At 44.0% G+C, this 25,845-nt stretch overlaps 2 protein-coding genes across 2 annotated transcripts in view; one reads left to right on the forward strand and one right to left on the reverse strand.

Annotated features, from left to right (window-relative positions):
* Window positions 1-2,722: 2,722 nt before the first annotated feature.
* Window positions 2,723-25,845, reverse strand: part of RAG2 (recombination activating 2) — a 35,338-nt gene continuing 12,215 nt past the window's right edge. Inside the window, exon 2 of the mRNA XM_078684337.1 lies at window positions 2,723-4,608. Within this exon, the coding sequence (XP_078540463.1) occupies window positions 3,025-4,584 (1,560 nt within the window). The 5' untranslated portion in view covers window positions 4,585-4,608 and the 3' untranslated portion in view covers window positions 2,723-3,024. The remainder of the gene's footprint in view (window positions 4,609-25,845) is intronic.
* The window catches only part of IFTAP (intraflagellar transport associated protein), a 299,298-nt gene continuing 286,019 nt past the window's right edge, over window positions 12,567-25,845 (forward strand). Inside the window, exon 1 of the mRNA XM_078684338.1 lies at window positions 12,567-12,721. Within this exon, the coding sequence (XP_078540464.1) occupies window positions 12,713-12,721 (9 nt within the window). The 5' untranslated portion in view covers window positions 12,567-12,712. The remainder of the gene's footprint in view (window positions 12,722-25,845) is intronic.

Below are 25,845 nucleotides of genomic sequence, written 5' to 3' on the forward strand. Positions count from 1 at the left end.
GCATTTAGATGGCTCATCCAAGTCTGGTATTTGTTTTTGCAGGAGTGAGGGAAACTGATCTGTCATGAAAGCCTCTAAAAAGATACCTTAAATGAGGTAGGAGTGAGAGAGTTTCTACAGAGATAGCTTTGATGAAAGAAGAGTGTATTATTGTGACATTATCTCCATCGAGGGGGTGGATATGTGGGTGACATCTGCAAAAGAGTGAGGCCTTTGATGGAAAAACACTGCAGAATGTTAAAATAATGGGTGACTCCCAGAGAAGCAGGATTTGTGTTGTAGGATCTTCTTTATTTTATTTACTGAAGAAGATGTTGGTGGCAATGCACTTGTCTATGGAAGAGGGTCAGGCATGTGTTTAATGCATGGCTTTTCTCAAAGAATGTTTGGCAGGTGTAGTATTTGACTTTGGTTGATGTGATGAGTTTCTTCTGAAGTGATGGATCACTGGAGGTTCTGTATTTCGTCCACATTTTTTCTTGACTGCTAATTTAGTATTTGTCGTTGGTGAAGCCTTTAGAACACCAAGTTCTTTTTTTGGTTTTGGCTTGCACGTGTGTTATTTAGTTGGGACTAGATTTTCCAGAAAGGGGTTAGTGGTGGGGCTTAGTTTTAGGCATGCATTTAATAAGCCACGCCTCCTTCCTAAATTGTCTTCTCTCCATAAGATGGTCTAGCACTTGCAGAGAGCATGCCCTGGTCAGCCTCTACTGGGTACCAGCTGCGACTGCCAGTGGCAGGCTGTCTATCTTTGAGCCCCTTTGCTTGTCAGACCATTCAGCCATAAAACCTAGACTGCCACTGTTTAACACAGGCCGACCAGTGAACAATATTGCATGCTTAGGGAAATCACCTGATATAAGATGGCTGTGATGTGAGTGTAATGTTGTGACTACTTCATTACATATGTGGATTGACACCTGGACAGCCTGTTTAGGTGTGATTGTACAGGCTGCTGCCTGCACTGCTGTCAGGGCAAAAGCTGCTGTTCTTGGCTGCTGGCGGAGACTCTTCGGCCACGAAGAGGGGTTTTTCATGCATTTGCTGCTACTCCTTGTATCTTCCTGTTTGTGAGGCAGAAGAGTCAGTTTGCAGCTGGTGCTGTGCCAGGAAGTGTTGAGTCGACAGCTGCTGCATCCACCCTTACTGGAAATCTCTGCTCGTTTGCGGGATCTGTTTTTTAGGACTTTTTGTGGTAGCAGGGCAACCAAGCTTGTGTGTCCCCTTCCAGTTGGCATCCTCAGGTGACCCACAGCAGGTCATTCGGCCGGGTCTGGTGGCTCGGTAGACTAAAGCAGCCACTGCAGGGGCCTGTGTTCGACCTCATAGTCACAGGTTCAAATCCCGGCGGGTCCACTCAGCCTTTCATCCATTTGAGGTCGATAAAATGGGTACCATTGAGTTGGGTAACAATAAACATCTGTTATTCAGCGCCAGGACACCTTCCGGTAATTGTGAGGTTTACAAATACACCTGTTATGTTATTCAAGGTCTACATGTAGGTCTCACCAACCTGCTGCATCTGCTCATCTATGCTTGTCTGTGGAAGGAATGAACATTTACAAGTTCCAGGGAGACTTCTCCCATTGTTGGCTCTGCTTCTCAGCTTCGTGGAGGGGTGGGGGCATTTTGATGCCGGTATTTGGATATGGTTATGAGGGGTTGGCAGGTGGTAGGCTTGTATGAGCCCACCACCATTCCAATATGTCACCCGCAACTGAGATTGTTGAGCTCATTGGCCATATCTTTCTACGTGTACAATAGCCCCTCTTGCCCAACAGTGAAGATCTGGGTTTGCAGCCATGATTGTTTTGCAGGTGGGCTCTTTCTCCAGGAGACTAGTGTGAGTGCACATCTGTATGGCTCATTCCTAGATGCAAAGCAAGAGAGTGCTCTACAGGGCAGGTGTGGTGTAGGGTACCATGTGATGAAGCATGTGAAAGTTACCTACGTGAGGTGGAGTGTCTCTTCTTCTTTACTGATGGATCAGGGGTCCTGGATGCTCAAACTAATGACACACAGAGCAGATCCTAAGTTAACTCTGGCCTTTCTGTGGTTAGTCTGAGTTTGACCCTGATTATGAGGTGTTGAATGTCACCAGAAGAGATACTTCTGGGCTCAGAATTATCTGGTCTGCAAACCCTGGACTCTATAATGTTTGATGTGGCGACAACAGACTCTGTTTACAGTGATTGGGTAGGAGCAGACAATGTTTCTCCCACCTGCCTCAACAGGTTCAAACCTGTCCTGAGACTACAGAGTCACACTCCTGACTCAAGCCGGTCATCCAGGTGGCACTTCTCAAATGCTAATAGCAAGCCGACAATGTCACCGCTTTTCTCTCTGAAACCGATAGTCGATTCGTGTATCTCTTGGTCTGTGGAACTATTCTCCATTCTGGGGAGAAAACTCATAATCAACAGTTTTGGGAGATTCTGCTTTTTGGTATCCCCAGTGCAAAAAGTGGCAGCATTGTAAGGAGGAGATTTTTAATGAAGGCATTCATTTATCCTTGTGTGATTCAGTGAATTAATTTGATCAAAATAGGGATAGTGCACAGATCTAAGAGAATAGCCCCGTAATCCTCCCTACAGGACCCCAGCTTCATAATAAAATTTACAAAAGAATGATCAGCACAAACCATTCTTCACATAAAGTACAAATTAATTCAATTATGTAATGCACAGACTCCTTCCATGTTTTTCGAAAAGAGTTCCTTTATTCATATCTTCTTATTCTTTTGTTAAAACACTCTATTCTGCTGTGGCAACTATTTTGAGCGACTGTCCTGTCCTTAGAAAGCAGGTTCTCCCTGGTTTTTCCCATTATAAATTTTATCTCGCCAAACTCTCGTTCAATCTAGAGTCACAACATCAATGCAAAATGTCTTGCTTCATCTTCATCATCTTCTATCGCTTGTGATGCCCATTATGCAATAAGTTCTGGGATACTATGCGCAAACAAGTGCTAGCCTCTGCTTTCTATATTTATGCAGCACACTTAAAAAACAGAAATATAATCCTTCTATTGAAATAGCCTTCTGAGAAAAGATTTCTTGATGGGAGTTCGCACCTTGCTGGGTGCCTTTCGGTGAAGAGCCTTCATGGAAGTTGTTTTTACTGGAGGCACCTTTTTGGGTGTCTGCATGTCCATTGCCACCCTGCAGTGATCGTTGCAGAAGTATTTGGAGTTTTCTTTCGACAGGTTCAGCAGCATGCTCTCCGACAAGTCCATGCATTGGGCATGGACCCAGTGACCCTCTCCGTTGGAGCAGAAGATCATAGCTGGTTTGTTGAGTTCGGTGGAGTAGTATGGCACCCAGGTGTTGATGTCGACGTCGCAGCCGACGCTGCAGGTGATCCAGTAGCCTGTTTCTGACTCATCTTCCTCATCGTCTGAATTATAAGCGTCATCGTCATCATAAAGACTAGTATCTGCCGTGATATAAAACTCTTCTGAGTCTTCCAGAGGCATGGAGTCCTCTTGATCCTCCGTGCTCACCACATTGCAATCCTCTGTGACTTTCTCTTCCCCAAAGTTCAAGATATAGAAATTGTTGGCGTCGGGTGTCTGCTGCTTGTTGTCCCCAGGTAAGCCGAAAAGCACAGCCCCGTTGCCCATGTTGCTGCCAAACCAGATCTTGCCATGCTTGATCTCTGCGGTCCAGTCTGGGCTATCTTTCCTGGAGATCTCAATGCTGTCATCTTCTAAGGTGATGGCATGGCACACCATCCTTTTAAGGGTGTCGGATTCATAACCACCAACGATAACAAAGTCTTTGCTGCCGATCGGAGTGACAATGGCACTCGACAATGACAACCCACCGGGTAGCAGTGTGCAGCTTATGGATGGGCTACCAAGAGGCAAATCAATTTTTAGTTTGTACAATGTTGGTGGGCGACAATTGCTTTTGAGGCAATGGCCACCTAAAATATAAACAGTATTGTTTCTGGCCAAGGAAACATGGAAGGAAAATCCACTTTGCAGCTGTGGTAGGGCATACGAGTTGGAACATCCAAACTCAAGGTCAACCAAAAAGACATGGGGCTGACAGTCCTCAACGCTGTTCCAGTTCTCTGAGTTCCTCTGCCCCTGGGGCATATATGATCTCCCTCCAAATATCACACACATTGTTTTACCCCTGCTATGAACCACATTAATGGAATGGCCATATCTTCCCACAGGAATATCACCCTCCAGCTCTTTCTCGGTGCAGCAGAATGTGGTCTTCTTGTTTGTGCGATCGATGGCGGACATGACATACATCTTGTTGGAGAGTTCATTGTTGGGTGTCTTCCCACCGTGGATGAGATACTGGCTGTTCTCCACCTCCGCGTCCCCTGTTAGGTTGCAAACGGCTGGATACCGCAGTGGCGGGAGGTAGCATGAGTCATTAGAAAAGGTGGTGGGTCTAAGTTTGAGCTCATTGTTTTTTAAATCGAGAAGGAATACCCCAGTTGGGCAGGAGCGCTTCGGCCATCCCTTCTGTCCAAAAAGGAAAACTTGCTCCTTAATTCTTAACAGAGAAAACCCTGGTTGGATCAATGAAGAGTTGTTGGTGACGGATATCATTTGAAGGGACATCTTCAGGACACAACAGTGCAGCGCCTGCAACAACCATAAAGAGTTCCATCAGACATGCACAAATGACACAAAATAGAAATATATTAAATGGACACATTTTAATTTCTAACCTAAGCCAATAAGAATATTCTAATGTATCCCTTACTTAGGTTTTTAACAGGATTTTTTTCATCCTTTCTTACTTATAAAAATTAATTTTGCAGTTTTTCTTGAATTATTTTGTAGTCTGTGTTTACTCTTAGGTTTGCCTATTCCCCAACATTAGTTTCAGCGGCCCATTGCAATGTCATAGTGATGAAGACACCAAAAAAGAGATGAGTGGCATACGTGAATTTATTTCAGCTACTGGTAATTATATTTGACAGACATGCCACCTCATACTAGAACCAATCATATCCAAATCAGCCTTGGTCTTGCTCGAAAAAAACAGTCCAGCCCCAAAATGCACTCTTTGAATGGGAACGGAAGCAATCTCAGACCAGTTATGGTCCATTTATGTGTCACCAGTGAAGTATAACTCGGCTCTGTAGCAGAATGAGCACAGGACCCATGTCTGGTCATATCCAATCCACTTAGGGCATCACATTGAGTATATAAAAAAAGTGATGAGTTGAATGCGCGAATTAATCTCCACCACTGGTAATTGCTTGGGCTGCATTCCAGTCCATCTTTTTTTGCCCACTATACTACGTCACACAGGAACTAAGCTTACGCAAATCGACCTTGGTCCTGCTCTGTAGGCCCTGTACTGACTATGCCACAAGACTCATGCTATAGCTCACTCTAAAGGCCAGATGGGCTGAAACCGATCTGAGGTTCCTTTTTTACCATTCAGATAGGACCTGGTACTTCAGAGTAGCCTGCTCATAATGAAGCAGGACCATCGAGGAGGTTACCACCAAGGGAGATAAGTGCATGAAGGGAGCCCCATATCAGCAGCCCTACAGCTGCCTGATAATTGGCAATCTGCCATTATCTGGACAACGCAACACTCCATCATTGTTCTACTCACCTCTACCTTAGGCAGGAGGCCTAACATTGCAGCAGCATGACTACTCTAGGTATTGTTTTGTAGACAAAAAGTATTAGGACTACATGTATGTAAATGTTATTTTGAGAGTTTGTAATAATGAATTTTTGCGATTCGCTATTAAGAAAACTCAAACACCTATGTAAGAATATGTCCTTGACACATTTAGCGATTCCTGATGGGGTTGCAAGTGAACTAATCTTCATGAGGTAGGTCGCACTTTGTGATCCATTGGGAATCGCTAAAAACACAGGGATGGTGGCCTGCTGGGGACAGCAGACCACGATGCCTGTGTTTGCTTTTAAATAAAGCATTGTTTTTTTTGTTTTGTTTTTAAATGAAGCGTGTTTCATATAAAAAAAAATTAACATTTCAGTTTTGTTTTTTAAGAGTAGGCGGCGATCCCTGGAACCACTGCCTACTCTGAAAAAAACTTTTCACAAACATCCACTAGGGGGAAGTGGTCCCCCTTCCCATTTGTGATTCGGTAACCACCTAAAAGAAGCAGGTGGCAAAATATATTAATGTTTTGCGTCCGCATTTTGGTCATAAAACATTCGTACATCGCACGCTATTAAGATGGGACACCCTTAACACACCCCTTCCTAACACCGAATCGCAAATCCCAAATTGAGATTCGGTAACAAGTTACCGAATCACTATTTCGGCTTTGTACATGCCAGAACTCCTTTTTGCCTTTGCCACAGACCTATTCTGCTAATCAGCCCGTTTACGACCAGCATTAAGGTTTGTACGTGGCTCTTTGACAACAGATAGCTAAAAGTTATCTGTAAGTTAAATCTAAAAATAGCAGGCAGTGGTCCCACTGACCACTGCCTGGTCTTAAAAAATGAATAGAAAACTTTTCATTTTTCGTTTTGTAAAGCATTTCGTTTTCCTTTAAGGAAAACGAGCTACTTTACAAAAAAAAAAAAGATTGCTTTATTGAAAAGCAATCACGGCCATGGTGGTCTGCTGATCTCAGCAGGCCACCAACCCCGTGATTTTTGCGATTCCTAGGGGGTAGCAAATTACGACCTACCTCATTAATATTCATGAGGTAGTTCATTTGCGACCCCTTAGGAATCGCAAAAGGTGTACTATACACCTTGATACATTGCATTTTGCTGTTTCTTAATTGCGAATCCTTGTGATTCACAATTAAGGAATTGCAAAAAGCGGGCTACGTAAATCTGGCCCTAAGAAGTTAATTTTGAACAAATCACATAAAAGGGTGGACAATCAATAAGCTGGCAGCATACTCCAATGTTACTGATGCTAAAGCCTTTGAGCCAGATTTTCCATGGGGAGTTAGACCAACAGAATGTACTAGCCGGAGGAAGATTCTGGAGAATGAGCTACCTGGCTAGAAGCCAAATGTTCTGCGCTTAAGGAAAAAAACAGACAGTAGTTGAATCAGAAGCAGGCTACCCCTGCAAAATCTGGATCTCAGTGAGTGGTAACTTTAATTAAATATTGAGATACAAGTGGGAGAGAGACTGGCACTTCGCCTTTCCTCCTTCTACGCATCAAGTAGGAGCCTGCACAGAGAGGGAGGGGGGCATCAGAGCTCAGCTACAGATATCAGGAAGCAATTACATTCTGGCCTCACATATCGATCAATGACGATATTGAATCAAGCTGAAAATGTTAAGGCTTGAAATAGAGGCTCTTGAGTTGTATATCTTAAAATGACTGCTAAACTTGTGAGGAAAATACTGTGCCAGTCAAAAAGCCTTGTATCTAAGCAAGTTTTTGTCCCTAGCTCTAACCTTTTGAGCCCCAGAATTGTGGACCTGCCAACTTGATGTAGCCTAGGAGACGATGTCAATGTTCTAAGGGGAAACAGTCTATCATACAGCAGACGCATTGGCACCTGGACCAACGGCCCACCGCACATTATCATTGTCTTTTTTCCCATATGAAGCCTATTACAAGAAAGGGAAATAAGACCCTGTTAGAAATTGGGCTGCAGGTTGACTGGGGTATGAGCTCCAGTCACACAGGAACCCCAATCCTAGCCAGGATAAGAAGCATGCAACCCCTAAATAACCCGTGCTCACTCTCTGGTAGTTCTGCACAGAGCAGTCAGGCTAAACTTTAGAGGCAATGTGTAAAGTATTTGTGCAACACTCCAAACAATAAAACAGTGAAAACATCACACAAAAAGATTCCACACTAGGTTAGAAAAAAGGAGCTTAATTTAATAAATAAAACAAATCTGAAACAACAAATATCAAATATGTAGAACTTGAGACATGAATTTAAAGATGTTTTACTGTGAAGTAGCGCTTAGAAGCAATAAGCTCTTTCTTGGGATATCTGGTCACGCTGGACTGGTACAAAGCTAAAAGGTTAAGCCGGCCACGATGGAACAGGGGCCGGTTACAGGGTTCCAGTGACGCCTGCTGAACATAGTACCTGGATCCTGGTTGCATCAATGTCGAGGATGCGATGTGTACACAAGGCAATACACCGGTGCCGAAACACGCAAAGGTGGCGACGTGCTGGCCCGGATCTGCGCAGCAGCAGCGGTGGTGGTGCTGATTCACACAGCAGAGGTGATGTGCAGTTCTGATCTACACAACAGGGGCGATGCACCAGTTCAACAGAAGGTGTGTGGGTTCTGCTGAAACAAACACTTTAGGCTCACTTCCAAGGGTCCAGGGCTGGGCTGGCAGTGCTTGGCAGATGGCGGAGTCTAGGTGCAAAAGCAGGGTGTGTGGCAGTCTTTTATCTACCTGAGACTTCTGATCAGAAGAACAGGCAGTGAGCCCTTGGAGACATTTTGGTTTCAAGTGGTGCAGGCCCAGTCCTTCTCACCTAGGCAGTGATATAGCAGCAGCAGTACAGCAGAGTGGCAGTCCTTTAGCAGCACACCCGTCCTTCTTCCTGGGAGAGTATTAACAGGTCCAGAAGTGAACAGAAATAGTGTTGTCAGATTTCCAGTATTTATACCCAGTTGTGCCTTTCAAGTGGCGGAGCCTTAAAAGACAGGTCCTTGAGGTGCACAGATGTCCCCCCCCACCAATGCCTTGGCTCCAGACACATTAAAATATGCAGCCCTTTCAGTAGAAACAGGACACAGCCTATTCAGGTGTGAGGCTGGGGCCACCTCCTCCTTTCCATCCTACCATGATGGCCCATCAACTTATCCCTAAGATCCAATTGTGTGTAGCTGTCCAGGGTGAATACACAAAGCCCATTTGTCACACGCCATATATATGTATCAGAGACAGTAGAAGGCTATACTAATTCCGTACATGACAATCGACAGCTAAAATAACGTAAGTACTACTTAAAATGTAGTATAGAAAATTCAACAAGTTGCTGTTCTTCGTTTACATCGACGTGCTAAGTCAGGCATATTCGTACTTTCATAACTCAGTGATTGCTGTGTAGTATTAGCTTGCGAGATTGAGACGGAGACAGCGGGTTGCCACCTTTAGTAGCTGAAATTTCGAGTATGAATCCCTGCCAATTATACAAATTCATTTAATGTAGACAGCGGTACCCGCTGAGGTGAGTTTCAAGGGGCTTGTTTCTACTTCTTTTGCTGCTGTTGTAGGGGGGAGGGAGACCTGTGGATTGGTCGGCTGGGTCCCCTCCCCTGCTCCATCACCCTCAATACCTCCTGTACACAGCTCTAACACCAGGACTAAAATGGCATCCTGATTACACCTGCAGCATTAGCAGTTAGCTCCTTTGAGGGAGACGGCCCCCGCTCAGGGTGTCACTTCGGGCGTGCACCGCAGACTGGCCGAACTCCCCTGCACCAGCTATGGACCGCCGGTTGCGGTGGGCGGGTCCGGGAGTCGGGAGTCATCTCGGCTCCCGGTCCACACGCTTTCCCTGGGCAATTTTCGGTGGTCCCCCAAGGCTGATTCGCCGGTAAAAGAACCTACCAGCGTCGGATGATATGAGGCGCCGGTGGAATGTATTTTGCTCTCTCGGGAGCGTCTGCACAGGCTTTACTCTGTTGCGACTTCTCCGGGAAGAGAATCCAGCGAGGGCTAAGATGGCGGCCGGAGTCCACCCTTGACGAGAGACGGCTCGACCCCTCTGAACAACGTTGCTTCTACAGACGCTATGGACACACCGGCACCTTGAGGAACGCAGAGGTGATCCCCGCAAAGCGTGCTCGGGGTTTCTGGAGGCAGTGGAGTCTGCGGCGCTGTACATCCTTAATGCCTGACTTTGACATGTCGGCCGAAATTTCCTACAAATGCGCCTGGAGCTGAGGCTCTGTGTCGACCCTGCTCTCCAGGCTACAGAAGTGATCTTTGCAGCACCACACTCCGGAATAGAGAGCGGGTTCCAGCGCCGGAATTTGGTTGGAGGTGCATGGGCATAATATCACTGCCCTAACTTGTGAAGCTGGCCCCGAAATTGGAGTTTTCGGTTGCAAACACTGGTGAGCAAAATGGCGACTGCCCCGAACTGACTGGTTGCGGATTACCCTAAATTACAATTTGTGACATTGGCAGCGGCTGGTTGCTGAATCTTTACAAGCACCTTTACAAGCAGGCATCAGGCCGGACAGGGCACCTTATTTTGACTAGGGGCACTCCTATAAGACGCTTTGGAGAATCGTATGATCATAATTACAGCTCCCAGTACGGGAAACTCCTTAGGCATTGCAATTGTGGGCCAGAGTCTCTCATGGACTTCTTTACTTTTCCCTTTGTCCTGCCCGCTATTTTGCTGCTGTTCTCTGCCGTTTTTTCCCTAGTCCCCGACCCATCATCTTGTCCATTCCCTCGTCTTTTTACCCTTTTCCCCCGTGAGGATCCTCAAATGTTTCTTCCCCTCTCTGTTTTGCCTTTTCTCCATACCCTCGAATCCCTCCCACCCTCCCCTGGTGGTGTGACTACGTCCCCCCTCCGACCCCACTAAATTGACTCTGCCTGAGGAAATCTACTATGTATGTATATTTATGTATATAGGGATAACTCTAATCACTAGTTTAGGCAGTAGACCTTTGTAACAGCTACCATTCCTATGTGACTCTTAGAGTATATCCTGTCATATCCCTTCCCTATGTATATAGAGATAACTCTAATCACTCGTATATGCAGTAGACCGTTGTGCTCTCTACCATTCCTATGTGACTCTTAGAGTATATCTGGTCATATCCCTTCCCTATGTATATAGAGATAACTCTTATCACTAGTATATGCAGTAGACCGTTGTGCTCTCTACCATTCCTATGTGACTCGTAGAGTATATCCATTTATATCCCTTCCCTATGTATTTACAAAAAATAGAGAGGTGCACTCAATGGTGTGAATAGCAAGAAAAGTTCATGAAGTTTATAAATCCTCTGTTCTTTCTTTATTGAATAATTTTTTTCTTTTTAGGATACAAAGGCACAGCCAATGAGTTTCATTCCCTTTCGTGCCGTGGGAATTTCATCAGGGCTACAAATAGCATCATCTCAATCCAATAATCCAAAGGTGAAAAGGCGCGTTCACCGTAGGCGCAAGACAAAAGTATTGCCAGAGATCCAAGCCTAAAATTCCTGTATTATGTACCGTACACCGGAAAGGAATCCAGATGCGTTCCTCCGTGTGCGACGAACAGTATTGTTTGAAGGAAAAACTAAAAATTGTCCTTGCCCCCCGGGTGGAAGTCCGTAGCGCCAACGGCTCTTCTTGAGTAAGGGAAAACTAAATGGTAAGTGGCATCCATTCGGGTTGCCATAAGGATGTGAAAGGTCTGTTGCCGGACCTTTGATAGGGTCTCCGACACCGCCTGATCCTCCGTTTGCGTACTTCCCTATGTATATAGAGATAACTCTAATCACTAGTATATGCAGTAGACCTTAGAGTATATCCATTTGTATCTCCTCCTTGTGTGACTTTATATCTTGTACATTTGCAATTTTTTTCTGTTTGTATCCTTTATGTAACGCATGTAATCCTAAATCTTTATGTTTCTCAACTGGTTCTTATGTAAAGCGCTCTGACACCTTCGGGTAAAGTTCGCGCTATATAAAATCGCATAAATAAAGAATAAATAAATAAATAAATGGAGCCTTCATTCCCTACATGGCCGAGCTACCCCCCCTTCCATAGTTGGCGTCCAGCACGCCACCTACGCCCACCACCACCCGGCCTTCTACCTCTACGGCCATCACCAGCTCGAGGTTCCTTTCAGCTCGAGGATCCTTTCATGCCCTAGATCACGCAAAGGCGCGTAGATCATACACTGTAAATATGTAATATATATTTTTCTCAAACTATAATTGCTTCAACTTCTTAAAAAACATAATCTTGAATGAATTTGCATCTTGTATGTATGTAACTCTAACCAGAGGCGCAACTAGAGCCACATTTCGGGGGGGGGGGGGGGGGGGGAGGGGGGCTAAGAAAACATTGGGGGGGGGGCTGTAACTTTAAGCGATAGGCAGAGTGGAGCTGCAGGGGCTCTTAGAAGGGGTGAAACAACAACAAAGTCTCATTAATATGCAAATGGTCTTTTAAAGACCTGTGAATGCTCGGCTGTGTGTGCCCGGGAAGCTGTATCATCCCGGGCTGCCACACACGACAGGGGTGGGGGGCGGAACCCTTTAAGTCCAATAGGTGTTGCGCGTCTGACTCTAACCACTATCTGTAGTAGATAGATGTAAGCACTTAGTACTATTCTTATACGAGTTTAGAGTTCTTCTGTTTCCTATCGTTATGTAAGTCATGTACTCTGAAATCCTTATGTAATGCAACTGGTTCTATTGTGAAGCGCTCTGACACTTTCGGCTATACTAAAAATGCATAAATAAATCTTTCTCCCGCGTCCCACCCAGGAAGATGCGAGGGGAACGTTTCTAACGGGTGCGTCGACGTCATGTTGCATTGAGGGATCCTGGGTATTGTAGTCTTTTGTTAAGCACCGTGAGCATTCCGTATCGCCAGCAAACGGGAAACACATGTACAACACCCGACAAGACATTTTTCGAAGGTCGAGAGGTTGCTAGGAGATTTGTGCCGGACGCCGGAAGCGCGTGTCTCTCCAGTGCCCTGTCTGGGCGCTCAATGTAACACCAGAGCTGCAGGCGACAAGCATAGTGCAAAGTGGCACTGGAAAGGAGAGAGTCTGGGCATGCCTGAGGTGAGCCATTATTATTAATAATAATATTATTAAACTGGCAGTGGAAAGGGTCTTACTAAACTATTATTTGCTTATATTATGAAAATGTGTCCAGGTGTTAATGTCGTTATCCCTGCCACACCGGTTTGTAAACGCACATATTAGCTATACAGCATATAAATGCATAATGGCAATGTGTACTTTCGTTTTGACGCTGTGGTATGTTAGCCTTGCTGATTCGTAACAAAGGTGCTGACTGACTTGATATTCTCGCAGTGCTCAATACACAAATGTTTTAATGCCCAGAGCAGTAGTGCATAATGAAAGTATGGGTGCATAGGAGACAGACGTGGAAAAGCAGCACATCAAGGCGTGCTCTGAGCTATTGCGGCATTTCTGCGTTCTCTCTCTAGAGTTTTGTTCTTGCTAGGTATGTTGGCTATATGCAAGTAAAGCATTTTACCTCACGCAAACCCGAGTAACCAGTCGCCTGATTCATCAAGCTAAATTGCACTCACAAAGGGCAAGATTCTCAGAATCTTGCCTTTTGCAAGTGCAATTTTTGCATTTGGGATTCATCATCCCAAATGCAAAATTCGCTATTTAAGAATTCGCACATTTGCGAAGAATTGAATTTAAGGAATCTCTATTTGAGATTCCTTAAATGCAATTCATGAAGCATTTTAAAATTGCGAAATTGCAATTTTGGGCTGCTATTTACCGAGAGGTCAGACCTCTCGGTAAATAGCAAAAACTTAGAAAAATGCATTTAAATGCATTTTTCTAAGTTGCATGTTACACACTGTGCGCAACACCAATGTAGATTACATTTCAGGGGTGCTACAGGGTGTCCTTTGGACACCCATGCACCCTTGAAATCGCATCCTTATTTGCGATTAGCTAATTGCTAATCGCAAATAAGGAATAACTCCCCATGCATTCCTATGGGCCTATAGGCCCATAGGAATGCATGGGGAGTTATTCCTTATTAGCGATTAGCAATTAGCTAATCGCAAATAAGGAACATGTAGGAATCGCAATATTATTGCAATTCCTACATGAATCCCGTTTTGCAAGTCCTTAATAGCGATTCGTTATGAATCGCTATTAGGGGCTCGCAAAACGGGTTAATGATGAATCAGGCTGCAGGTCTTTCCAACTATAATCCTTAGCTTACTAAAAGGGTAATACTATTAAAATAAATACCACTATGTTAAAGAGGGTAGTGGCTGCTTCCTGTTCGTTTGTGTTTTTGAAACTTGCTAAATCTTCTTTTTGCCACAGACTGTTAGCAAGTACGTGTGCACCCTTATAAGTTTGGGTTGAGGCCACGGATTATGTAAAATGTACCTCAATAGTAAGATATTGTGCTTTTGAAACCTATCATCCAATTTTGCACAAGAGAGGCAGCTGTGGAAAAGCGCAGCCCCCCTGTTATTGGTGTTGTATTTTCCTTGTGTTGTATTTTTACATTTTACTGTTTGTGTGCTGCATAAATAATTACCTCATTGATTGAAGTGACGCCTGACTGCTTTTATTCCATGCTACCGGAAGGTTTAGCACATGTGTATTTAGTGACTTTTGTGGTTCACCCTGAGAGGAATTATGATAGTTGCTTGAGAAGGGTCTTTGAAGTAATGAGGACAGAGGTCTGTTGTAGAGAGGTAAGAGGGTTTATTTGTTGGTTAGCTCCGAGTGGAAATTCCGTGGCCTCCTCTCTGGCTGGTCAGCTCTTAACTGCCAGAAGATAGAACAGTCAGCCCTTGGAGAATGTGGAACGCACTAGGCACAGTGCTCCACAATCCATGGCTGATGTAATAGGTTACAACATATCCTCTCTCTTTAATAAAACAAAAGCATATAAATCAACACAATAGAATAAAACTCAAAACAAGAAAGCAATACAATTCTATAATGTTTCACAAAACATAAGGTTGACTAGAAATGAGCATGTACATTTATTTGCATACAAAATCTTTACGGTAACCAGGAGGAAAACGATTTCTGTACACTCTTACCTCACGAGTGGGTTGACTCACAGTGTTGGAATCTACAGGGACAGAAGTGAAAGTAGAAGTAGAAGCAGAAGCTGCAGAAATGAGAGCTGAAGCAGGTGCATCACCTCCCCCCTGTAACACACCATCAGAGCAACGAGGTTCATGAGATCCTGAATTTTGAATCAAATCACGATCAGTCATAGACATAAATGTATTGTCGTTGCCACCATTGCTCACGAGCCCCTTATCAAGATTTCCTGATTGCACATTACTTTTCTGGTACAGAGCCACCCGCCTGTAGTTCCACCTCTCACCACTCTCTAAAACCACACAGTACGGTAATGTAAGCTTCACCTTAAATGGGCCTAAAAATTTTTTAAACGAAACACCAGGTCTTCCAGACCGTACTTTTACCCAGTCCCCAGGACAAATCATCCTTGATAAGTTCTTTTCACTACTCACTTTGTCCTGCGAGTGAGTTGGAGACTGATTAGTGGGCAACCCTTCCCTGCCTATTAGTTCTTTTAACCATGTGGGAACCAATTTTGTGTTAGGAAGTCTCCCACGCATCATCTCGAATGGTGTTTTGTTGGTAACACTATGTACACTGGAGCGATAAGCCCAAACCATGTCCGACACCATGGAACTTACATCCTGACTACTAGAGATAGCCATCTGAATGACACCCTTGACCAAGCGGTTAGCCCTCTCAACAATTCCGTTCCCTTGTGGATTATAGAGGGAAGTACGGGTATGCCTAATGCCACACGAAGACAGAAATGCTTTCATCTCTAAGGATGTCAGCTGCGTACCATTGTCAGTCAACAATACAGAAGGCAAACCTTCGTCCCTCCAAACTTCCTTTAAGACATTAACAGTAGTCGAAGTAGTTATATCCTTTAAAAATTTGACTATTAACCATTTCGTGTGTACATCTATTAACACAATACCAAAGCGTAAATTCTCTTTCAAACTATTCATCGGACCTATGAAGTCTACACACACTGTGTGCCAGGGTACCCCTGGATCAGATATATGACCAGAGGACGTTTGTGAGCCAACTTTTAAACGTTTCTCACTCTCTTTGCATATTTGACAATTGGTAATAAAATGGTTCACATCAGAATCCATGCCTGGCCACCACCAATTCATTCTCAACCTCTGTTTTCTACGAGTTTGTCCTAAATGTCCCTCGTGAGCCAAAGTGATCAAATTCTGTCTGAGAGACACCGGAGGAACAAATGTATCTCCTCTCATAATTACCTTATCCTCACAAATCGATAACTCATCAAGAATTTTCACGAAAGGTCTATTCGTGATAGAAACTGTACTCTCTCTTTTGCACCCTTTCTTTATCATATCTTTGAGTTCCAACATTGCATTATCAGGCAAGCATGGCACCAATCCACACATCTTTGTTTAGGGCTTGAGGCTCATACAAATTTAAAACATCCTGGACGAAAGCAACAGCCCCTTCATTTTCTTTTTTTAGTACAGCATCCTTATCAACAGATTCCCAATTTAATGACAGTCTTGACAGACAATCAGCCTGTATGTTCCTCCAACCAGGGATGTGCTCAATATTATAACAAAACTCTTGGAGACGGGAGGCTAATCTAGCCAATCTAGCTGAGCACTTTGTGTCTCCCCCAGGTAATAATACTCTTATAAGAGGTTTATGATCCGTTTTAAGTGTGAATTTAGTTCCCCAGAGATAAGTTCTAAAATATTCACAAGCCCAAGCAGCAGCTGGAGTCTCACGTTCTATTACTGAATAGTTGCTCTCTGTGGGAGTTAACGTTCTTGATGCAAATGCTACAGTTCTTTCTTCACCATTGTGAAATTGGGCTAAAACTGCTCCAAGACCAGTAGCACTTGCATCCACTGTAAGAATGGACTTTGACTTTGTATTAAATGACCTTTTCTTCCACATTTTAAGCAATTTTTATCTAATGCTGGGCATTTATAATAGTCGGGGTTATGAGGACCTCCACATTTGTAACACAACCTAAATTGTTGTCTTCCTCTCTGAAAATTGGTCTTTTGGAAGTATTTTCCAGGTTTTGATATAGCTGCAACTTCGGATTCTGTATTCTGCATTGAAGAAACATTGTTATAAGATACATCATCTTTCTTGCTCATCTCACGCATACAAATTTGTGAGTGTTCCACAACTTTCGCTATCTCGATAGCATCTTTCAAGGTCGGATTCTTGGCTGCCCATAGTCTTTCTTGGGTCTTTCTACACTTACACTGTACAATTAGCTGATCGCGCACCATTTCATCTGTCATGGCACCGAATTTGCACTTTAAAGAAAGTTCCCTTAATTTGGACACAAACTCATCTATGGACTGATCTCACCCTGTTTGTGAGTGTAGAATTGATGACGATTCATCACTAAATTGATTTCTTTGGCAAATCTTGTCTCCAAACGTTGTTTTGCTTCATCAAATACATTCTCTATAGCATTGCCATTAGGTAGAGTTGCAGTCGGTAAATATTTAAATATACGTTGTCCTTCTTTTCCCAGATTGTTCAACAATAAAGCTTTTTTCCGATCAGCGCTAAATTTTGATCCATCTATTGCATCGATATATGTCTCAAACATAGGCAACCAGTCCTCCCATTCTATTGTAAGTGGTCCTGGAGAGGCTAAAAATATAGGCGGAGTAACTACAGAGCTTTGAGTTGCCATAGTTGTCTTAATACTATTTCACAGTAACAGATATAAATTGTAGCAAAAATTTTTTTTTTAATTTTCCAAGTCAATTTTCCACGTTGTACAATATGCTGAAATAATGTGACAGGGAAACATTAAAAAGAAAAGTGAGGAATACCTTTTGATCGTTACTTAATGTGGAGTTTCTTAATATGAGGTCGATGCTTTGATGTCGATCGATAAATGTCTGTCAAAAGCCGATTTGCGCTAAACAAAATGGCCACCACGTTGTTTGTACGTTTTTTCAGAGGAAGATAGGCCTTGTTTTGGTAGCGTGATGATGAAAGAAGCTTGCGTCTTGTTTCTAAAGCCGGTTGGGCGCAGCGTTATGCTTGCATCATGGAAAACGGCTCGCGCTCCTTACAAGCAACTGCTCGCGCTTTTTCAAAAAGACTGCTCGCGCTCCTCTCACGTCCATGCGCTCGCGCTGACAACTGGTCGGCAACGATTTGGGCAAATAACAAGCTACTGGAAGTAAACAAAAATAGCACTCACGGCTCGCTGAGACGCTACTGCATAGCTCTACACTACCACTGTGTAGCACTGCCCAGACGAAACAATGCGCCTTTCTGGGACAACGAAGGACACTTCGACAGCACGCTGGATGCTTGCCACTTCCACTACGGAGACTGCAGCCAGATCGTAGCCAAAATGAAGTAATGAGGACAGAGGTCTGTTGTAGAGAGGTAAGAGGGTTTATTTGTTGGTTAGCTCCGAGTGGAAATTCCGTGGCCTCCTCTCAGGCTGGTCAGCTCTTAACTGCCAGAAGATAGAACAGTCAGCCCTTGGAGAATGTGGAACGCACTAGGCACAGTGCTCCACAATCCATGGCTGATGTAATAGGTTACAACAGTCTTCACCCCCGAAATCAAAATCTCAGTTTATTAGAGGCCTCATGAAAGGTGGGGCCCTGGGCAATTGCCTTAAACCTTTTCTGCATGTTCAGTTTTTATGCCAGTAAAGATAACAATATATAATATATAGATATAGCCCAGTAGGGACCTGTTTCAAAGTAGATTTTTAATTACTGTCAGGTCGCATAGCTCACCCCATTTAAAGCTATGCAAAAATCCCATTGTAAAGGGGAATCTTAAAAGGAGAGTGGTGATTTTTGTGTCCTGTTATCAATCAAGATGCTTATAAAGCGTGACTACTCACCTGTGTGGGTCTCAAGGCGCTGAGTGGGGTTGGAGGGGTGGGGGCGGGAATTGCGGTTCTGTCAAAGAGCCAGGTATTGAAGTCATTTCTGAAATGTGGCAGCGATGGCGATTGCTGAGGTGCAGAGGCAGGGAGTTCAAGGTCTTCGCAGCGAAGAGTGCAGCCGCTCCAGCAAGTACTGGCCCACACGGAGTATATATGGCCACTGGGTCCCTAATCAAATATACAGCAATGAAAACAGAAGATGTTCAAACCTAATTAGTGGCCAAGATCGTAAGCTAACCCTTATCTCATGGAACATTGCCGGGTTAAGTAAAAATTTTAGAGACAAGGCCTCACTAGATTATCTCACAAAGGGGGACGTATTGTGCTTTCAGGAGACCTGGGCTAGGTCAACTACCCCAATTGGCGGCTTCTACGAACATTACATAACAGCGACCAGAAGGACTATCTTTGGACGCCCGTCTGGGGCCTTATCCATTTTTTAAAGTCACGCTTGCAAATTTAAAATCAAAGAAATAAAAGTAGAGTCATCAGACCTTCAAGCCATTACAATAGAGGGGCTGAAAACGGGACAACAGCCCCATCCTCTGTTATTAATCAATTGTTACATTAACCCATCCAAACATCAATCGCATCAGGCCATGGAATCTCTCACCAGCATTCTGGAAGACATACTCATTAGATTTGAGCATCATACTGTGATAATTGCGGGAGACTTCAACACAAGAGGTCTGGGTCAGACCTCTGTCGCACCCCAAGGGAAGAAGTCGGGCCCACTAATTTCCCTTCTCACAAACTTTAACTTACAATGCACTCATGGGACAAAAAAAATCAGCCATCCCTTATGGATCGCTAAACCGACCTTCAGGAATGTCTCCACCATTGACTATATTTTCATCAATGAAGGGCTGGCCCATAAATTATGTGACTTCACTGTGGATGATAGAGACGAAAGCGACCACAGGCCTCTCTGCGCCTGCTTTAATCTGGCGCGGGAACAGGTGGAAGCCCAGGAAATAATTGGAGCAACCACAGGCGATAAACATCATCTAGTCCTCAAAAGAATAAAATGGACAGCCAACCTCAGTCACAGCCTGTCGAATTATGTAGCCAAAAGGGAGGCAGAACTAAAGACACAAGATATAAAGAACATCACACATTTTTGGGAAACACTGATCATGGATTTACAGAAGAACTTGGGTAACACCGACCAAATCAAGAAGAAGCCAAAATCAATCCAGGTCAGAACGTCAAAAATCGTGGAGCCTGACACAAAGCAAACAAGGCAATCAAGGCAAAAAAGAAAGGCATCTACTTGTCACAGACGCCCCCCATCCCTGACTTGCGAGCCACTTATAAGAAGAAAGTCTGGGAGTTGAAAAGACAGTGGACAGAAAAGAACTGGCTTAAAGTATTCTCCCTAATTAAAGAAAAAGACAATAGCAAGCTATGGCGATACATTAACAGTCTGAGCTCTGGAAACCAGCGCAAGGAAAATAGTGTTGCAGGCAACGTGTGGGAACAGTTTGTGAAGGGTCTGTACACCTGTGGAGTAAATAAGATGGACTCTCTCAGCTCAGAGTGGTCGCAGGTGGCAGCTGTAACCATTAAAACTCAGAGCGCGCTGAAAGATATTACAGTGCTCAGTCAGCCCGTCATTTATACAGAGGAGGAGACTGTAAGGTACATTAGGGCTACAAGAATAGATGGGGCCCCTGGCCCAAATGGTATTCCCGCCCAGGTCTTCAAAACTGCCCCTGCCTTTTTTGCATCCATACTAACCCCGCTATACAATCATTCATTCTCCACAGCAATATTACCAACATCCTGGAAAGGCTCGGTCTTATTTCCAATACATAAGAAGGGAGACCACTCGAACCCGGCTAATTACAGGCTCATAGCCCTTCTTGATATAGAAGCCAAGGTATATGCCCGCCTATTACTACGGGACCTAGAGGCCTGGGTGGACAAGAACGGCATTCTCCCGCCTTTTCAGACTGGCTTTAGGGCCAATAGCTCCACCATGGACAATATTATAGCGCACTCCTACTTCTCGAAGCAAGCCATTTTGAGGAACAAGCTGCCCCTGTTTTGCTGCTTCATAGACTATTCCACGGCCTTTGACCGAGTCAATCGAAGACGGTTATGGGCAAAACTCGAATCTTGGGGGATCCCTCAAACCCTGATAAAAGCTATAAAAGCCTCTATGAGGGGACATGGGTCCAGGTCAAATTAAGTCCAACAATCGCAACATTAAAAATTGAAACTAATACCGGACTAAAGCAGGGTTGTGTTCAACTTGTACACAGCAGACATTGGGTAAGCCCTGAAAGACGCCAACTTAGTACCTCCGAGATTGGGGAAGTTGGCCCTGGGAACTCTCCAGTATGCGGACGATACGGTGGTCATGGAACACACCAGGGTGGGGCTCCAAAGAGCATTAAATAATCTTGCAATATATAACAAGAAAAATAGTCTACGGATTAATGAGAGCAAGACTAAGATAGTAATCTTTGGTAAATACCCTACAAAAAACAAGCAACATGGTCTTTGGGTGAGCACCGAATCAGGACAGCCACATCCTACAATTATCTGGGGGTATGGGTGTCGGAGAGGGCCACTGCAGTCAAACACATAAAGGAGTTAACACCGAGAATTAACAAAATAATCCTGTCTTTCAGACGTCTAAGCCATCGCCTAGTTAGTCCATCAATAGAACCCATGTTGAATGTACCTAGGGCAAAACTGATTCCCGCTATCATGTGTGGTCACCTAGCCTTCCCAGGAGCACTTGAGAAAGTTATCAATGCGGCCCAAATGAAAGCTTACAAGACTGTGCTACAAGCTCCTAGACAAGCAAGGAACACCAGGCTAAGGCTGGAAATAGGTTTGAACCACCCGGAGTTGGTACTGCAAGGGGACCTAATAAAATATTACATCAGAGTACTGAAAGCCCCTGAAAACAATCTTAAACACTTTCGAAAAAATTATTTTCAGAGTAGCGGCTCCCCATGGCACTCCAAGTTGGAACAAGCAATATTGAAAATCGAGGGAAAGAGCATGCCACTTCAGGAAATTCCTTATTCTGCCTGGGCCCAAGCTGTAAAGCACCAAGTCCAGACCATCTCGTTTGAACTGGATCGCTCATCAATCCGGTACAACCCTCTCACATTGGCCCTGGACAAGTCATACACTCCTGGCAAATTGCAACCATAGTTGCAAGACTCACTTTCAACTCAAGCAAGAAAGAAAATTCTGTATTTGCGCCTCCTGGCCCTTAAGATTTTGGATTTTAACCCAAAATGGGCACGAACTGACAGTACCATCTCCTGCCGGTTATGCAACTACCACAGAGAATCTTGGCTACACCTTTTATGCTGCTGTTCAAAGTTGGCCAGCGATCGTCATCGTCTGCTGTACCCGGCCATAAGGAACTTGGGCTTCAGAACTTGCAGAGAGGCCTCGGACTGGTGCTTCTCAGAAACCATAACTTGTTTACTTGCCAGGGTTGGCAAGTTTATCCATCAAGTTAGAATTGCACTTGACTTCCATCAAAAGGCCACAGAACTGAGGGGTCCTGTCATTCTGCATTGAAAATTATCTGGTGCCCTAACCCTGTTAGGCGTCATCCTAAATTAGGGATTTCTTGCAAGGCCACTGGAATCACTGGAATCAGAAATCCAATTTGGGGCCGGACAGGGGGCTGGTTAAGAATTTATCTTAATGACAATTAGCATTATGGAGAGAATAACCCTGCTGGACTCTTATACAACGATTTGATCCTTGGAGGTGCAAAGATGCGAAACGGTGCTAACTCATCATTTTTAATAAAAAAAAAAAATAAATCTTTTAATTGAAGTTTTAACGGACACAACGTAGTAAATAGAGCCGTCGTAGCCACGGGGCTATTTTAAAGCTGAACATTGGGTTTTTACTGATGGTAGTGTACTTTGGGTGGGGGGTGTTGTTTATGTGTTTTATATGGTAAAGATTTTAAGTAATCGCACAGTTAATAAAGTTACTTACTTAGTGGCTGCTTCCTGTTCGTTTGTGTTTTTGAAACTTGCTAAATCTTCTTTTTGCCACAGACTGTTAGCAAGTACGTGTGCACCCTTATAAGTTTGGGTTGAGGCCACGGATTATGTAAAATGTACCTCAACAGTAAGATATTGTGCTTTAGAAACCTATCATCCAATTTTGCACTAGAGAGGCAGCTGTGGAAAAGCGCAGCCCCCCTGTTATTGGTGTTGTATTTTCCTTTTGTTTGTGTGCTGCATAAATACTTAACTCATTGATTCAAGTTACGCCTGACTGCTTTTGTTCCATGCTACCGGAAGGTTTAGCACATGTGTATTTAGTGACTTTTGTGGTTCACCCTGAGAGGAATTATGATAGTTGCTTGAGAAGGGTCTTCACACCCGAAATCAAAATCTCAGTTTATTAGAGGCCTCATGAAAGGGTGGGGCCCTTATCAATTGCCTTTAACCTTTTTTGCATGTTCAGTGTTTATGCCAGTAAAGATAACAACATGAATATATAGCCCAGTAGGGACCTGTTTCAAAGTAGATTTTTAATTACGGTCAGGTCTCATAGCGAACCCCATTTAAAGCTATGCAAAAATCCCATTGTAACTGGGAATCTTAAAAGGAGAGTGTTGCTTTTTGTGTGCTGTAATCAATCAAGATTCTTATAAAGCGTGACTACTCACCTGTGAGGGTCTCTAGGCGCTGAGTGGGGTTGGAGGGGTGGGGGCGAGAATTGCGGTTCTGTCAAAGAGCCAGGTAATGAGGTCCTTTTTGAAATGTGGCAGCGATGGCGATTGCTGAGGTGCAGAGGCAGTGAGTTCAAGGTCTTTGCAGCGAGGTAGAAGAAGGATCTCCCTCCAGCCGTGGTCTTGCGGATCCGTGGGATCAGTTGGGCGGAGCGGAGATGTCTAATGGGAGTGTAGAATGAGAGGCAGTGGCTGGGGTATGCAGGTACGGCATTGAGTAGGGCTTTGTAGGCATGCATGAGGAGCTAGAAGGTAATTCTTTTGTTGATAAGTAGCAAGTGAAGGTCTCTCAGGTGGCTATGATTTGGCTGCGGCGTATAATGTTCAGGATGAGTCTGACAGAGGCTTTCTGGATGTTCTGCAGTTCCTTTTGAAGTTTCTGGGTGGTGCCGGTGTGGAGTGCTTTGCTGTAGTCATTATGGCAAGATAGCTTAGTCTATTAAGGCATCTATTGTAGAGACCTGTATTCAATCTGAGCGGCGGGACGTGTCAGGTTTGCATCCTTATGAGGTTGAACAAAGGAGTACCAATGAGTTCAGTAATAATTAACACCAGTTATCAGTGCTCAGATACCAGGCATGTGGTAGACTGTGCTATATAGCTGTAACGTTTATTATTATTATTATTTTATTATTTGATGCATTGCTATAATAATAATAATTATTACATTTATTACAGTGTTTACTACATCATTTTAAGTGCATTCCATAAAAAAAAATAGTCAATTTGAAGGTTGGTGAAATTGAATTTAGAGATGAGAAGCAGAAAGAGTCAGCCTTTTTTTGTTCGCTTACCGAAGTCGTCCGTGGCAAAAAACATAAATCCGCTATGCATGCTGGTTTGAAGAAACAAGTAAATTCTCCCCTAAAAACACAAAAAAGCTTGTGTTCAGGTAGACCACTGCTCCTTAACTACAAAACAATCAAAGGTTCTGCAGGCTGCCCATTTATTAGGATTGGGCTGATGTCAACCTTTCAGATGAATCTAAAAACGGAGACTAGCTAAATCAGCCAATGAGAATCTGAAAAAGCCTGGTGTTTCGCAGTTCTGATTGACTGCAATCAGCCAGTCAGGACTGGTCATCCCGATTAGACCAATATGATTGATTGATGGCAGGTCATTCAGGAAAAAATTCTGCTCATCCGTTCCGTCATTAACTATTCAGTGTTTGAGGTGGGCGAGTCAGTATTCTCACAACAGTTCATGATATGCTGTTAGATTATCCGCTGCCTTTGTCTTGTTTTTATCTGTGTTGGGCAGGAATAGATAAGCAGAATTTGCAGGTTTACACCACAATCTACTTTCTGCAGAATGTCATTTATTTTCGCCAAACCCTCATTGCTGTTACTGAAATCAATGGTAGTTACTTTATCCTGTATCAAAGGATGAGTTTCTCCTGACAGCATGCTTACATCTCAACTGTATCTCATACACATTTCTAATAATACAAGCGCTCCATACCAGTGAGCTATCCTAACCACTATCCAGAAACAGCCTGAAGCTGCCCAACAGCAATATATAGAGTATCAGATCCTGTTCTGAAGGGAGCAACAGGGGCTACTGGGCATCAACCATATTGGTTTTGGTAATTTGTCACTGCTGTACTGGCTCTGGAAAATGCCCGAGTACATCCCTTTCCGTACTTGTTTCTCAAGGTAGTGAAGGTGAGCAATCGCAACCTTCTCAGGGAGGTCCTATGGATGACAAGAACTCTGAACTCAATAGTTAACCAACAGATACAATAACTTATTGTCCAGCCCATTGCTTATCTTTTAAGTAACAGAAAGTTATTTAATCTTAAAGCAGAACTAATTACTATAAAATTTGAGGGGAACATAATACAGGGTATATTCGTAGAGATGTTCCCCTGTGAGGCACTACCTCTGACCTCTTCCACCCACACTGCAGTATCTTCTCTCTCCCCTATATTCTGGAGCCCGTGACTTTGGTCCCCAACAAATTACAGGTTCACACTTAAATAAAAGTCTTATGCTGATGCAGCTGACTCCTCTGGGCATGCTGGTCTCTTTGCAGACTCAGCCTTGACTGTGCCTGCTAGTCATCACTGCAGTTCTAGCAGTGCAGCAGATGTGGTTTACGCTCTCACCCACATGGTGGAATCTCCTCTCCGGCCGAGGCTGTGGCATCAGAGTCACTACCGGACCGTGATCTGGATGAAATAGATGAGGCAGGTCTACATGGCAACAGTTGTCTTCAGCAGTGGTGGCCTTTCCGGCAGACAGGATTCTAGAAACCACAGGCAATCACTCCGCTACTCCAGAAAAATGTGAAGACTTAGGGTGATGTATTCTCACCTCTGGGAAACTGGTTGTCAGGCTGATTTCAGGAGCACTCTCTTCCTTGGTCAAAAAGAAGTTGCGAATGGAGGAGTGGTGTTTTGAATCCAAGTTTTATATACATTTTCTAATCCGGATGCGGATAAATTGTTTTAGTTTTCTGAACCACTTTGGGTTGCTTATCATCCAAATGCTCTAT

The sequence above is a fragment of the Lissotriton helveticus genome, chromosome 3_2, assembly GCF_964261635.1.
Source record: "Lissotriton helveticus chromosome 3_2, aLisHel1.1, whole genome shotgun sequence".
Lineage (NCBI taxonomy): Eukaryota > Metazoa > Chordata > Amphibia > Caudata > Salamandridae > Lissotriton > Lissotriton helveticus.